Source organism: Diprion similis, chromosome 11 (assembly GCF_021155765.1).
Source record: "Diprion similis isolate iyDipSimi1 chromosome 11, iyDipSimi1.1, whole genome shotgun sequence".
Taxonomy (NCBI): domain Eukaryota; kingdom Metazoa; phylum Arthropoda; class Insecta; order Hymenoptera; family Diprionidae; genus Diprion; species Diprion similis.
Genome location: NC_060115.1, coordinates 6,625,182 through 6,638,628, shown reverse-complemented (window position 1 = coordinate 6,638,628; position 13,447 = coordinate 6,625,182). Strand labels below are relative to the sequence as shown.

Genomic DNA, 13,447 nt, shown 5'->3' with positions numbered 1-13,447 from the left:
CGAATACATGTTTGAAGTGAAAAAACGATTGTTTAATAATAATAAAAAATGTTTATTTTCAAAATATCGTACAAAGCTTTGGAGCGCTTTTTGCACTGAGAATGTACTTGACAATGCATACAACGCATTCTAGGGTCAGCACTTATCGCTTGTGGCTTATAACTGTAACTTATTCCGGAAGGAGTTCACATGAACCTCGCACATTTCTTATCTATCCATGCAAAATTTTCAGCTTAGTGATAAACTGCACTGTTTTTCAAATATATCCATAAATCATGGTGAATTGTTGAGAAAAAATAAAATTTGTATATCGCTATATTGGATTGCAATTTTCGAAGTTACCTTCATGCAGTCCAGATATGACGAAAATGGCGATGCAGGTAGACGTTATGCACTTCATTTCGTTCGACGAAATGTTCACCTTTCATTCGTGATTGCTGGTAAAATAAATCATTCGAATCCCTGCCCTCATATTAGTCTTACGATTAACAAGCTCTTCGTCATTTCCTCCTACCGTGGCAGATATTCGATGAAATGATAACTGCAAAGTAAATTTTTTTTCCCCCACAGGATTGCCTGTCTTCAGATGCTACGTGGTAAAATATCAAGAACAAAAGTGATATTCCAGACGATGGCGTAATGAGTATTCGTTTACACTGTGGCAAGTAGAAGCTCGTGCTCTCTTACCATGTGGTGAATCGAGTTCCGGTCATGACTAACGTTACTCGGACAGAAGAGCGTGCAATAAGAATTTTTATCTTAAATACGTGACGAACTAAATATTGTAAATAACGAGAAATTATAAGTTGTAAAATCTTTTTCACTCTCAAGATGACATGTCATTATTTCCGCGTCGAATTTTCCTCCACCTCCGATTCCTACTCTGTCCTCTCTCATGAAACACTTAATTGGGTAAATTACAAGTGTGTTCAAGTTGTCGTTCGTAAAGTTAGCGTGAAATCTTTATTTGGAATTTTTGGAAAACCACTGGCCTAAGTCTATAAAAAAATTTAACCTAAAGGTAATGTATATTGAGTGAACAATCATTTACGCTCTCCTTCTTTATCGAAACGTAACTCTATTCCCTATAAAAAATAATTAATATATTCATCATGAATTCATTAGAAATAATCATCGAGGTTTTACTTAAAATTATTCAGATACAAATTATTCAAAGTACTTGTCAACGTGAATACCATGCATACATTTCTATACATTGAAATAACGCTGTGATTCACACTTGCAATGGGGGTACACCGGTACACTCATTAGAGTGACCGATTTTTATCAAATTTGAACCGGTAAAACTAGATTGAATTTCATTTCACCCATATTTTTTTCCGTCTCCGGAGAAATTGAATTACATTTTTTTTTTTTTTATGTAGAGTTTTTCATTGATCCATAGTCAATGGTCTGCTTCGGTTTTCCGATATATGCTGCAAAAAACGCTTGATTCGCAGAAAAATTAACCGAATCCGAAGAAATGTTTTCACGAATGTAAACGAAGTTTTTCTCAATAGTATATGCGTACGATAAATTCGTACGATACATTCCGTTGAAAGAAAATAGTATCATTAAAGTATACCTGAAAGTAATAAAAATAGGGAGGAATGATTTTTTTATAAAAAAAACAAACCATATGTAATTTCTCAGGAATCGCTGCCCATGGGATGGAAAAAAATGGGTCTAATGAAATCTAGTTCTAGTTTCACCAGTTCAAATTGTATAAAAATCGGTCACCCCGAATGCGTGTATTCCCCTTGTTAGTCAATATAGCCTAAAAGAAAATGAAAACTTTTTGTACCTTAACAGATATTGCAAGTGTTTGATATGCTACTTAATGGACAAATTACCAGTAGGGTACAAAATATCGATGGGTAACATTGAGTCATCGGTATGGCACGCGGTATGTATAAATGAATTGAGATAATGAATTTACTCGGCTTTAAAACAAACCGCGTTATCGAGTATCGTATTGGGTAGAAAAAAATTATGAAATCCAGCGCCTCTGTTTGTTCAGTAATGTTAAGATTACTGTAAGTAATTAAGGAAGCATTTGAGTCACATCGTACTTAAGAGAACTTACTCTAATTTGATATTGAAACTAGTCCAACGCACTGGCTTAAGAATTTTCCACTCATAGAATCTAGAATCTACATTCTACGTGGATATAAGTATTTGTAATTAATTTTGATCAGAAAAGTAATCTGCTATCCGGAAGACGAGTATAAATGTTCCGAGCAGATAGAAAGGTGTCTATAAAAGTATGCTTCGCGATGTCGTAATAATGAGTGAAACGAAAATAAGAATGCAATGTAAATTTCAATTTTTTCACATTAATGGATAGTGTACAACGGATATGAAGTTCGAAGAAAGATATATGACCAGAATTTGCTTAAATTAGATGCTATTATTTACAATTACGGTGTATGAATAATATAATAAGGAGCTGATAAGTGGAAACAGAATGACTGAACATTATTATTATAGATTCGGTAAATTCAGTTCAAACGTTACGCTGTCGATAAAAAAAATAAAAAAATCATCATGGCACTGGACGTATTGGAAAATTCGTCTATAAAATGTTAGACAATTTGTCTGTCTTGGAGTTCCAAATTCGACATGGTAACATAGCTTGGGTTACTGAAACTGTCGTTCATATCCTTGAGCCGTTCATTTTTTTGCTGGGGCATATTGACGTAATTGTCATGCCCTGTTATTATGGGCGGGGGCGATCGATTCGCATAAATATTCTGCATGTTTGATTTGTTCAAATTTCGATCAGACGTATTCATCGAATCTGATATTTGATTGTTCGGCGGGCTCGTGGCAACATTGCAGTAATCCAAGTTCGTTCTGCTGGGACTTTTTTCCTTTTGTTGCTTGACGAATTCGGCCCTCCTCTGTTGCACATTGATGGGATTCAAGTATGGCTCTTCGGGAGTGAGCATCGGTGCTGACTCAATGCAGTCTTCCGAATCCGAATTCACCGGAGTAGTCTTGCCGAGAGGAGAAAAGTCGAAGTGAGTTTCGCTGACCTCCGGTCGGGGACTGAAGATCCCAGGATCGGTGCTCTTGTTTAACGGACTCATCGACAGGTAGGCTGAATCCGGGCGAGACTCCCATGACGGCTCGGGCGAATTGTGATAATCGTGGCTCGGCGCCGACATCATGGTCAAGTAATCGCTTTGCCCATTTGCAAGGTTCGCAGTGTTCATGTCCATGTACGGAGTGTTCAAGTCGAAATAAATCTGAAACGTGAAAAGATTATATTGCACGACAGTTGCCATTTTTTAGCATTATTTCACGGGTCCGGAAGGGTTTTTCTCCAGCGAGTTCTCCCTGTATGGCCAACTCACCATTTTAACACTTTCGTTCAACAGAGTACCGAGTTTTTCGACAAGCTCCGGAAACGTAGGGCGAAGAGACGGTTTCGCCTTCCAACACTGTTGAATGCAGGCGTATCTAGGAATTGACCGCAACGGTTGAAGGTTTGTTATCGGAGTATATACATATACATATATAAGTATATATTATTATCACCTTCCCACGCTAATAGATTATTTTTCTAACTCACATCTCGTCTGTTGCATGTTCCGGTTTCTCCATGCGGTATCCTTCGATAAGTCTGTCGTATTGCTTTTCAGCTTCCATTCCGGGATACGGAGTACGTGCCAAAGTGAAAAACTCCCATAAGACTATACCGAAGGACCAGACATCCGACTGAGTTGAGAATATTCTGTCTCTGATCGATTCGATTGCCATCCATTTTATCGGCAAGGGTCCGTCTCCTTTCTTCTTGTAATTGTCGTCCTTGTACATGTTTTTGGCCAAGCCAAAGTCGCAGATCTTTACGACATTGTCGTCGGCGAGCAGTATGTTCCTCGCTGCTAAATCGCCGTGTAAAACCTGAAACACGATGGGTTAAAATTTCGGAATTTTGGGAGGCGACGCGGTTCAACGGACCGATAAAACCGGATCATCGGCATTACGAATGGCACTCACGTTTCTACTGCTGAGATAATCCATACCACGTGACACCTGCCAAGCCCAGCAGAGTAAATCTTGCGTGCGAATTGGTTTCAAATTATGGTCTTTATAATCGCCCCGATAATTCGACCTCCATCCAGGTTGCACCGAATTGTTGCTCAAGACGCCACCGTCAGGCGACATGTTCACATCTCCGAATTCTGTCGCCTGACGATAATCGACTAGTTCGGAACCACTATTGCTATCCGATGACTTTACACTGACGCTACGGGAAAAGGACAACGCTGCGTACTTTATCCTGTATGATCGGAGGAAAACAACACCATGTTAGCCAACACATTGCATGCACCATTCACCATTGTTACCAGAGTTTTGTTAAAGTTATAAATATAAGCTGCTACTTACGACAAGCGAATTAGGATTGAAGTGGGGAATATCGGGTCAAAGATTCATTTTAATCAACACAGTTATGATTTCATATCGAATTAAATATTCTCTTCGACATGCCAAGTAACGACTATCAACTATTGAAGTACTTGACAGAAATTTGTTGTGCCATGTCAGTTTTAGTTTAGTCGTGTAAGCATGTAATAGAATTTGATAGTCAATAAGCTGGAGGGAATATTGAAGTACCTTCAAAAGACGCGATTTTTTAAAGGTATTAGATGTGGTTAATTGTGATTGTAAATGGAATGACTTTGTCGCATGAAACGAGAAAATAGTTCAGTGAGCACATGATGATAATCCAATACCGCAAGAACTATGGCGATGATTCACTGATCAGAGAATTAGATCTACAAATGCTGGGTACATATTGCATACCTATTCTGACTTCCGATACTTTCACTTCGGGTCAAACGCTCCATACCAATATTTGGATCAATTTTTTGTGTAGCCGGATCGATTTGGTCGACGAAACTTGCTCGGTGACGCTGCAAGTAGTTGTGCAAGTTCCCGAAACGGCAATATTCGACGATGACGTAAAGTTCACCTTTGGGAAACAGTAAAATAACAATGGTTGCCGATTTTTCACCGATTACCGCCATGTCAACGTGGTGGAAACAACCGCGTACGAACAAGTTGCCGATGAAAAAGACGGAACTCACGCTTAGTAAGGATGGTCTTGGTGCAAGCCCCGAGCAGATTGACGACATTCAAATGTTTGCCGAGATGAATCATGATCTTGAGTTCGCTGGAGAGAGCTTTCATGTAACTCGGTTCCGCCGATCGTCGAACCATTTTCACCGCAACAGTGGTATCCTTTCCATCTTCGCAAATGCCCCGTGCTTCAGCTTTCATCACTACACCGAATGCACCGCTTCCCAGTTGTTTACCTGACGTGATATTATTATACAGTTATGAGATATTGTCAGCATCAAAGGACTGACGCCTGTCGACCGTTGAACGATATGTTCACGGACGTTTATCGTCAGAGAGAGCTTCAGCAACATACCGAGTTTCAAATTCTCCCGCGGAAATTCCCATTTCTTATCATAGGGTAAAAGCTCGGCTTGGTCATCGATCGTCAGATCGGGATTCAAACACTCGAGAGCACCTTCTTCGAAATGCGTCAAGCCAGCCTCGAACAAGACCTTCTTCGTCAGCTGGAAGGAATCTCGATTAACAACATCGTATTCCGTTACCCGACAGTAATCCGAAGTTCTCACTTACCCTTTCTCGGTGTACTCTGTACCCCATGTAAGTGATGACAATGATGATGATTAGGATAAGGACACATATCAAACTGATCCAAATTAAGTCACTTCGGTTTCCTGAAAATGGCATATAGTGATTAGTTGTATAGATTGTCCGGAAGACATTGATCAAGGAAATGATTCCCAAGATCTAATCTTGTTGGCAGTGATGACACGTCGTGTCATCGTTGCCCAAGTTTCACCTTCAATAACGATGTCCACATATCGTTCGACGGCTTTTATACGATTCTCTGCTCGACACGCGTAATGTCCGTTATCTCCATCCAAAAAGTATTGTATATAAAGCGTGGAATTGTCTGAGGAAATTTCGTACTGCTGACTCTTTTTTATTGGATAACCATCCTATAAAGTTTAACCAAATGATTATGAGGTTTTCTAACAAAACTAGGAAAACTAATCACATTCTGTGAACCAAACTTGCTAGTAATTTTTTCCGGAGTTAACATTCACCGGTTACTTGACACAACAAATCGCTTCTTCTAAACATACTTCATCAAGAGACAGTATACGAAAATGAGATTTTACCTTTAACCAGGTTACTGTTGGTACTGGTGCTCCATTGGCACTACACGATAGATGCAAACTATCCTTTTTCTCTTTCACTATCTGAGAATTATTCAAATTCGTTTCGTAAATATCCGGTGCACGCGCATCTGAAACACGATTGATACTTTGAACATCCTGAAAGTCTGACCACAAGTATAAGCCATACGTACTTTTCACCGACAATATGTAGGTTTGCGGTTCCTTGTTGTTATTCTCCGGATCAAACGCATGGCAAGTATAATTTCCTGAATCGGACATCTGTACGTCACGTATTATAAGTATCGCTTGATGGGTGAACTTCGTAGTTTTATACTCAACCGATATTCTTCCTGGGAAAAGTTTTATAAATATATTTCAATAGTTCCGATTCATTGATATTTTTACGTGTAAATTATGAGTACTTGCATGTGAAGATTTAGAAAACACTTCGAACAAATTTCGAAAAACATACCGTCCTCGGAATTGGTGACATCGTCCCATTCAATTTTATCGCTGTAGTTATACACCGAAGCTCCGCATAATACACTGATCGTATCACCCTCCGTGACCGATTTTGGTTCCAATATCTCAAAAGGTGAAGCCACGTCTACAACAATCGCAGAACCGAAAATGCGTTCCATTAGAGATTAGGTTAGTGAAAAATCTATTTCAACGGTGCTAGAAATAATGCGAGAGATGAAAAACAAGGGAATGAACATACCGGAAACATAAATTAGATCTGTAACTTCCGTACAATTAATCCTGTTACAGCTCTTACACACCAGATCACCGGTTTCGTTGATCTTTACGGTCACACGAGAAAAAATAGTAAACGGCTCGCGTTTCGCTTCTATAGACGTCGTGTTCTGGGTAAAATAAATACGGAATTACAATCAATCTTAAAATCAGGACACTCGTATTACAAATGTTACCGTCTAACGTTTATTTAACCTAGACACGCGGAATTGATCGAGTAAAATTAATTGGTACTTGCCGATAAAGTGATAGATTTTGACTCGGTTCTGCTGGGAAACTTCGGGTATTCTCGATAAATCCATGTCACATTAGCCTGTGGATTGCTTAGAATTTTGCATATGAAATCGACAGACTGGCCTGGCATGAAGTACGACAAGGTATTTGTCATGTGAGCAATTGGCTGTCCTGGAAATTGTCACGAATCATTAACGATGACTGTGGAATTTGATGAATACGAAGTATTACTCGGCAAAGATCTTACCCTCGACATTCAAATGAAGGATGGTGTCGGTCATGTTACTTCGAGTGGATGCACGAATTGTGTAATTGGCCGTGTCGCGAACGCTCAGGCGAGCTATTCTGAAGACGTGCGTTCTTCCGCGTTCATCTTGGATGTGCGAGTATTTGCTTTGCAAAAGCGATGTGACATCTTTAATTGGATCGTCAGAATTACCTTTGAACCTGTATCGACAGTAAACATGTATTTATCAATCTCGTATAACAGGATCGGTGGGTTTACTGAAATGCGATGCAATGGCGGCTTATTTTGCATCGAAGGAAAGCGCGAGTGCGTTGTTTCCCATTTAGTCGGTTACGGTGCATGGGTGCCATTCTTTTCCGAGCAAATCGGAGGTGAGAAAATTCTGCACGGAAGACCGCAGACGTAATTGCCTACATGACCAAACTGATTCAGTCTCGAAATAAAAAAAGATTCTGTCAACCTCGTACTGAGACTCACCACGTCCAAGTAACGTTCTCGGGGTAACTGTCGACAGTCATCTTCCATCGAGCAGTGCCTCCTTCGCGGCCTTGCAACGAAGCACTGCTACCATCATCCAGGCTCACGTTGAGGTACACATAATTTGGATCTTGGAAAATTTTGAATGGATCGATTGATCAAATTATTATAAAAATTCTCGCATCTGGAAGGACCAAATAGAACGGGCTGGATAAAAATAGAACGCGACGGTATTTATGCTTACCCCAAATTTTAAGGTGTGTTTTGGTCGTTACGTTGTTAGCATTATCCTTCAAGGTACAAATATATTCACCTTCGTCACTTTTCTGAACATTGACTATTGTGAGGAAGGCTCTGTGAGTCACGTTGTTTAACCCGGTTACCGATTTTTCGTCCGGAATAAGTCTGTCTTCCTGAAATATTTTTTCCACCGTATTCACGCCATCGCGTTAATCAAAAACATGAAATGGGCAATCAAATGCCGCGAGAGTTGAGAAAAATAGATATGAATTGCAGCTCTTTACTCACGTGATAATTTGATATTATCAGACGCAGCATATCATGAGTTCGAGAAAGAAGCATAATATTCGTATAATTTGAACGATTCGTCATGAAAATCTGAACCGCCAATAATTGTTTATGACTTGAGTAACATTGTTGCTAAAACTCACCGAAACGGAAGATGGAGCTTTCCATTTCAGAGTAAATAAATCAGATTTTCTCATAACTATCGAGCACGTCAAAGTCTGATTTTTACCCCAGACAACGTGACGCAACGCAGCTCCGTCGATTATCGGCTTTGGCAGAATTTTCGGCACTTCGTGTGGAAAGGAGAAAAAACAAATCATCAATGATTTCGAACCGAACTTGACCGAAGAAATAGCGTGACGCACACTTGTAGAGGGAATGGACTCAAAGAATGAAAGTCACTTGGGAAATTCATTAAGAATACACAATCGAGTGGATTATAAGCTCGAAAATGCATAAGCACAAACTCACCTGTCACGGTTAAAATATACGACGCCTCACTGTCCGAGTTTTCGATGCCAACTATTTTACACTCTAACATTTCGTCTAACAGTGCAAGTGACAAATTTTTCAAGATGAATCCAATTTTTGGGTCAAATTCGGCTTCTTCTGGTATCTCTGGATCCTGCAAATCGCGGTCAAGTATTTAGTATCTTCAACATAAGTATGGGTAGGGAGGAGGATTATGCTAATCATAAATTTCACGGATAATTATCAATCTGCGTTCTACGGTACTAATTTTATCGATTTCCTTTTTCTCTCGTGCAAAACAATCTCATTAATTATTCACTTTTTATATACAGTCACTTACACCGAACTTCTTGTAAAGTTTCACTTGAATCGTGGGTAACGTCGGCCGACACGGAATGACTCCTGTTGTCCCCACTTGTAACCATAACGAGTGAAGACTATGCGCGACGGCGAAAGGATTTGTAGCTAAAACGAATGTCTCAATTTCAAACACCAGAACTTGCTGTCAGATTTCAAAAAAGGATGAAATACATTTTGAAAATAGGCGAACATTCTTTTTCAAACTCTTCCTACAAGCGTATATTAACAGCACGTAACGAATTTTCGATTCAATACCTTCAATATAGAACGAGTTCATCGAGTAAAGTGATATTACAAGTCATAGAATAACTTCTTTCCTTTCAGGATGTGAGGTATATGGCATCAGAGCGCGTATTCAAACGGCCGTCACTCCCAACACTTGTAAGAATCGTCACCAAAAAGTTCAGCCCCGTAAGTGAAGACGTGTTTTTCATTACTTACAATTCACGTAAACATAGATCCAAGAGATCTCTGCGTCGGGATGATCGATCGTTTGCTCGTCATTTCTGATCTCGACACCTTCCTCGGCACAGGCGTACCAACCAGTATCGCTCGCAAGTGCATTATGGATGTGGAAAGTATGTTCACCAGAATTTCCGTCGACGCTGATATCGTGTATCTGTAAATTCAAAGTTGACGGTATCGGATGTTATTTTGGCCATGCCGGTAACGAATTGCGCGCGGAACTGAGTTTGAGTGTAACAACCGACACGTACATTCCTCGATATATTCATGGTTGAAAAGTGAATAGGGCCGTCACCCCGACATGAAATTCTCAACTCCTCTCCTTCTTGGATAACAAGCTGCTCGACATCAGGATTCATTGTTGGTTTCCATGCCGTGACACCTGCCAAAAAAAACATGATATGATTGTTCGTTTTATATACGTTACACGTTGCTCAATTATTCCACTAGTCGATACATCTAATACTTCGCATTGAAATAATCACTAGCCACGCTAGTCGAGCCCTCATTTTGGCGTAACGTCTATGTTAAATCTTATGGGGAAAATTTAGTTAAAGCGGTTGCCACCGATCATAGCGGGCGTGCATCCATAAGAGTACATGTAAATTCACCGGAACGGTTCGATCGTTTCGGCTATCCCCTCCAACCGGCGGCTCACAGCCTGTCTAGTTATTCACGCTTTCATATCATCGTTACAGAAATTTTCACGCGAGGTACTATCAGTACCCTTTTATAGATCAGGTTCTTGTTCATCTCTCTTGGGGTTGATTTGCATCTTCAAGTACCCAACACAAGTCTAAATTTCTTCGATCGGTATGTATCTTGTACATATGTGACGTACGATAGGCGTGCCTGTTAAGTAAAAGTCTCGGTAAATCAAGCCTCGACCGATTCGAGGTGACAGTTTATCGCATTCCGCGTATCTAAATAATTACTACGCATCTACTACGTTTATGCAGATCCATAACATCGTCTGTAACATTCACGGTAAGTAAGAGCAAGACCATAAAAGATGAAGAAATTTTATTCTGTGAAATACTCTTATTCCCACGTCCTGCGGATACGCTTGGTTTGCATTTGAATCCTGAAAAGGACGTAATCACAAAACATGGTAAAACATACTACCGCACAGGAAGTACAACGTTCATTTCTCTCTTTCTTCCATCAGCGATAATTATGCTCACAGTATCAAACATGCGGAGTATTTCCATGCCTATGTAGACTGCGCAGTTCCAAGTATTTTACAAAGCAAAATAGTCGTCGATACCAAAGGAGCGGTATTCGTCTAAAGTCATTCTTTCAGAATTTCTACAATTCCCAAGCATTCTATTCGTCCAGCAGCGAATTGTTCTTCCCTCATAATCTGTGGAGATTATTTTTACCGTAGCAAGAAACCATTGCCTCCGGCTTATTGGCCGCAGTGAAAGATGGGAAGATGGTGAAAGGAGCCGAAAATTCCAGAAAAACGCAGCGGAAAATTTGACTAACATTCGCTAACTGGTTACATAATCGAATATCAATATTCTCCTGACCAGTAGAAACCACATTCTGAAAATTATTCCCTAGCTCTACGTGGTTTACGTCCAGTTGACGAATCAGAAACGCTCGTGAAACGTAACCATCCTGAAATGGCACATCTTTCGAGAAGTTTAGTTCACGCAACAGCTTTCTCTTTCATTCTTCGAAATCGCATATTCATTCTGCTGCAATACTTGCAGTCTTTTCGAGTTATATCGAATTACAGTTACAGCGTCGTTCAAAGAATCGCGAAGAACCGGTCGGAGGGAAAAGATTAAAATCTGTTTTTTCACTGGCAAAGCAAAACATCCGGAAAATAATCTAAGCTTTTGCAGTTGGTAGTTAAATTACAATATTCTCCGGCTGAGGAAGGTTTTTAAGAGTCAAACGCAAGAACGGTAGTTGATAAGGGCCCGGTATCCCCGCCCGCTGATCACTGAAAGGAAAAGGGAGTGGGTGAGATATTCGCTCGGCTACATCCGGTTGGCTGTCCTTTCCTGATTGTAGAACATTCAAAAAAAGACAAAAGCATTCTGATATTTATCCGAGTAGAGATAATTCGAATTCAATAAGTCACTGAGTTGCATTCTGTTCCAGGCACTGTCGCAAGTAATCAATAAACATAGGCTTGTATACTGCAGGTTTGTTAATTATACATTTTAATAAAAGAACAACAATCTACGGATTGAATTCAAAGTCTGCGGAAATGATTTCATGAGAAACATCGTATAACATGGGAATGACTAAAACTAAGAGGAAACTTAGAATGCCTTGAAAACAAATTGCTCACTATCAACCTCTGTGAAAAAACCAGAGAACGCTTATCTCTGTTGGAACGGAAACTACATCTGGTTGTATCATTTGTGTCAAATTGGAGGAAAAGAAAAAATGTGAATAAGCCACGGGAGTAATAAAACTCCTCATAAGAATAACCTATAAAACCAATTACGTTCAGAGTTCAATTACTGGAAGGGTGGTAAGGGCGAAATTGGTACCGTATTATCATTTGATCAACAAGTAATAAGACAGCAGCATCGATCGCTCGTGTATATATATATATATATATATACACACAAATACATATACATATACATATATATATATATATATATATATATATATATATATATATATATATATATATACATAATTAGCCGTCAATCTGCTCAATATGATCTAGATATGCAATCAGACCTGGGTTTTTTCTTTTTATCTGCGGTTTAACTAGCAAGATAAATGACGTACTAAAGCTTTACACTGCGCTGTAAATAATACACTCGGAAATAATTGTAACAATACCCAACCTCATAAACGCATAACAATACTTAGAATTATAGTGACATAAATATAACAAAAAGAAGCGATACCATCAAGCACAGTTAATAAAGTAATGAAGCCTAAAAATGCAGCGATATATCCACTCGCTTTCAACGAAACTGATTAAGAATTTGACAAGTAGTAAAAGTAAGATTTTACAGGTAAACACAGACATCGGCAGGTCGTTTGGCGCATTTGCAGGAAAAACTCAGGCTTAAATAGGGAAAAAAAAATTTCGCGTGATTATGGGTATGAGTAATACAAGTAATGATACATTCAGCGTTTGGACTTGACATGAATATCGAAGGTTCGTTAGCGAGAGAATGAACAGGCTCGTAGCCAATCCGAAGCAACGATCGTTCAGGTGAACGTGCTTATTGGTTCGGAGGGACACCGCACCTGAATGGCATTCCGTCACGTGGACAGCAGCCAGGTGAGACACCTGCTAACAAGGAATGAGAAAAGCGTACAAAACCGCGCACTTAGTCATTGACGTTACCTTGCTGAATCCCGAAGATCGCGAAGAGCAACACCTTGACGATCATCACGCGATCCATATTGTTTTTTTGGCGGTGGAGCATTCAGTCAGATCTCGACATCGAGAAAAAACTTGACTTGGAACCCGCCAGCCGAAATTCACCGACTACCCGGTGCGTTTCCCGAAGACTTATCGTTAACCAAACGAACACCGCGATCACTTTCTCATCCTAGCGACAACTGTTCACTAACTCCGCGAGGCAGACAGCACAACGTTACACCGCCTTCGATCTCCCACTTCTGTTCGTCAACAATCAACTTTTGACGTCACCAGACACTTCCGAAGAACACGCTTACGTGTAACAAT

At 39.8% G+C, this 13,447-nt stretch overlaps 1 protein-coding gene across 1 annotated transcript; it reads right to left on the bottom strand.

Annotated features, from left to right (window-relative positions):
* Positions 1-2,489: 2,489 nt before the first annotated feature.
* LOC124412201 (vascular endothelial growth factor receptor 1-like) lies at positions 2,490-13,249 on the bottom strand. Its single transcript, XM_046891884.1, has 23 exons — positions 13,103-13,249; positions 10,020-10,150; positions 9,745-9,922; positions 9,284-9,408; positions 8,944-9,097; positions 8,616-8,761; positions 8,189-8,357; positions 7,945-8,074; positions 7,468-7,667; positions 7,225-7,391; positions 6,952-7,096; positions 6,703-6,837; positions 6,422-6,580; positions 6,231-6,358; positions 5,888-6,047; positions 5,662-5,762; positions 5,444-5,594; positions 5,097-5,324; positions 4,813-4,981; positions 4,006-4,288; positions 3,578-3,909; positions 3,360-3,465; positions 2,490-3,251 (listed from the first exon to the last, which is right to left on the bottom strand). The coding sequence occupies exons 1-23, from the start codon at positions 13,182-13,184 to the stop codon at positions 2,586-2,588; spliced, it is 4,245 nt and encodes a 1,414-aa protein (XP_046747840.1). The 5' UTR covers positions 13,185-13,249; the 3' UTR covers positions 2,490-2,585.
* Between the last annotated feature and the right edge of the window lie 198 nt (positions 13,250-13,447).

Bases quoted from the DNA above. Each gene is read 5' to 3' on its own strand.
- LOC124412201 (XM_046891884.1), bottom strand. From the start codon at position 13,184: ATGCTCCACCGCCAAAAAAACAATATGGATCGCGTGATGATCGTCAAG. The intron at 7,668-7,944 runs GTGAGTCTCAGT...CTGTCGATACAG, and splicing joins GAGAACGTTACTTGGACGTG to GTTCAAAGGTAATTCTGACG. The intron at 3,910-4,005 runs GTGAGTGCCATT...ATCGTGTTTCAG, and splicing joins ATTATCTCAGCAGTAGAAAC to GTTTTACACGGCGATTTAGC.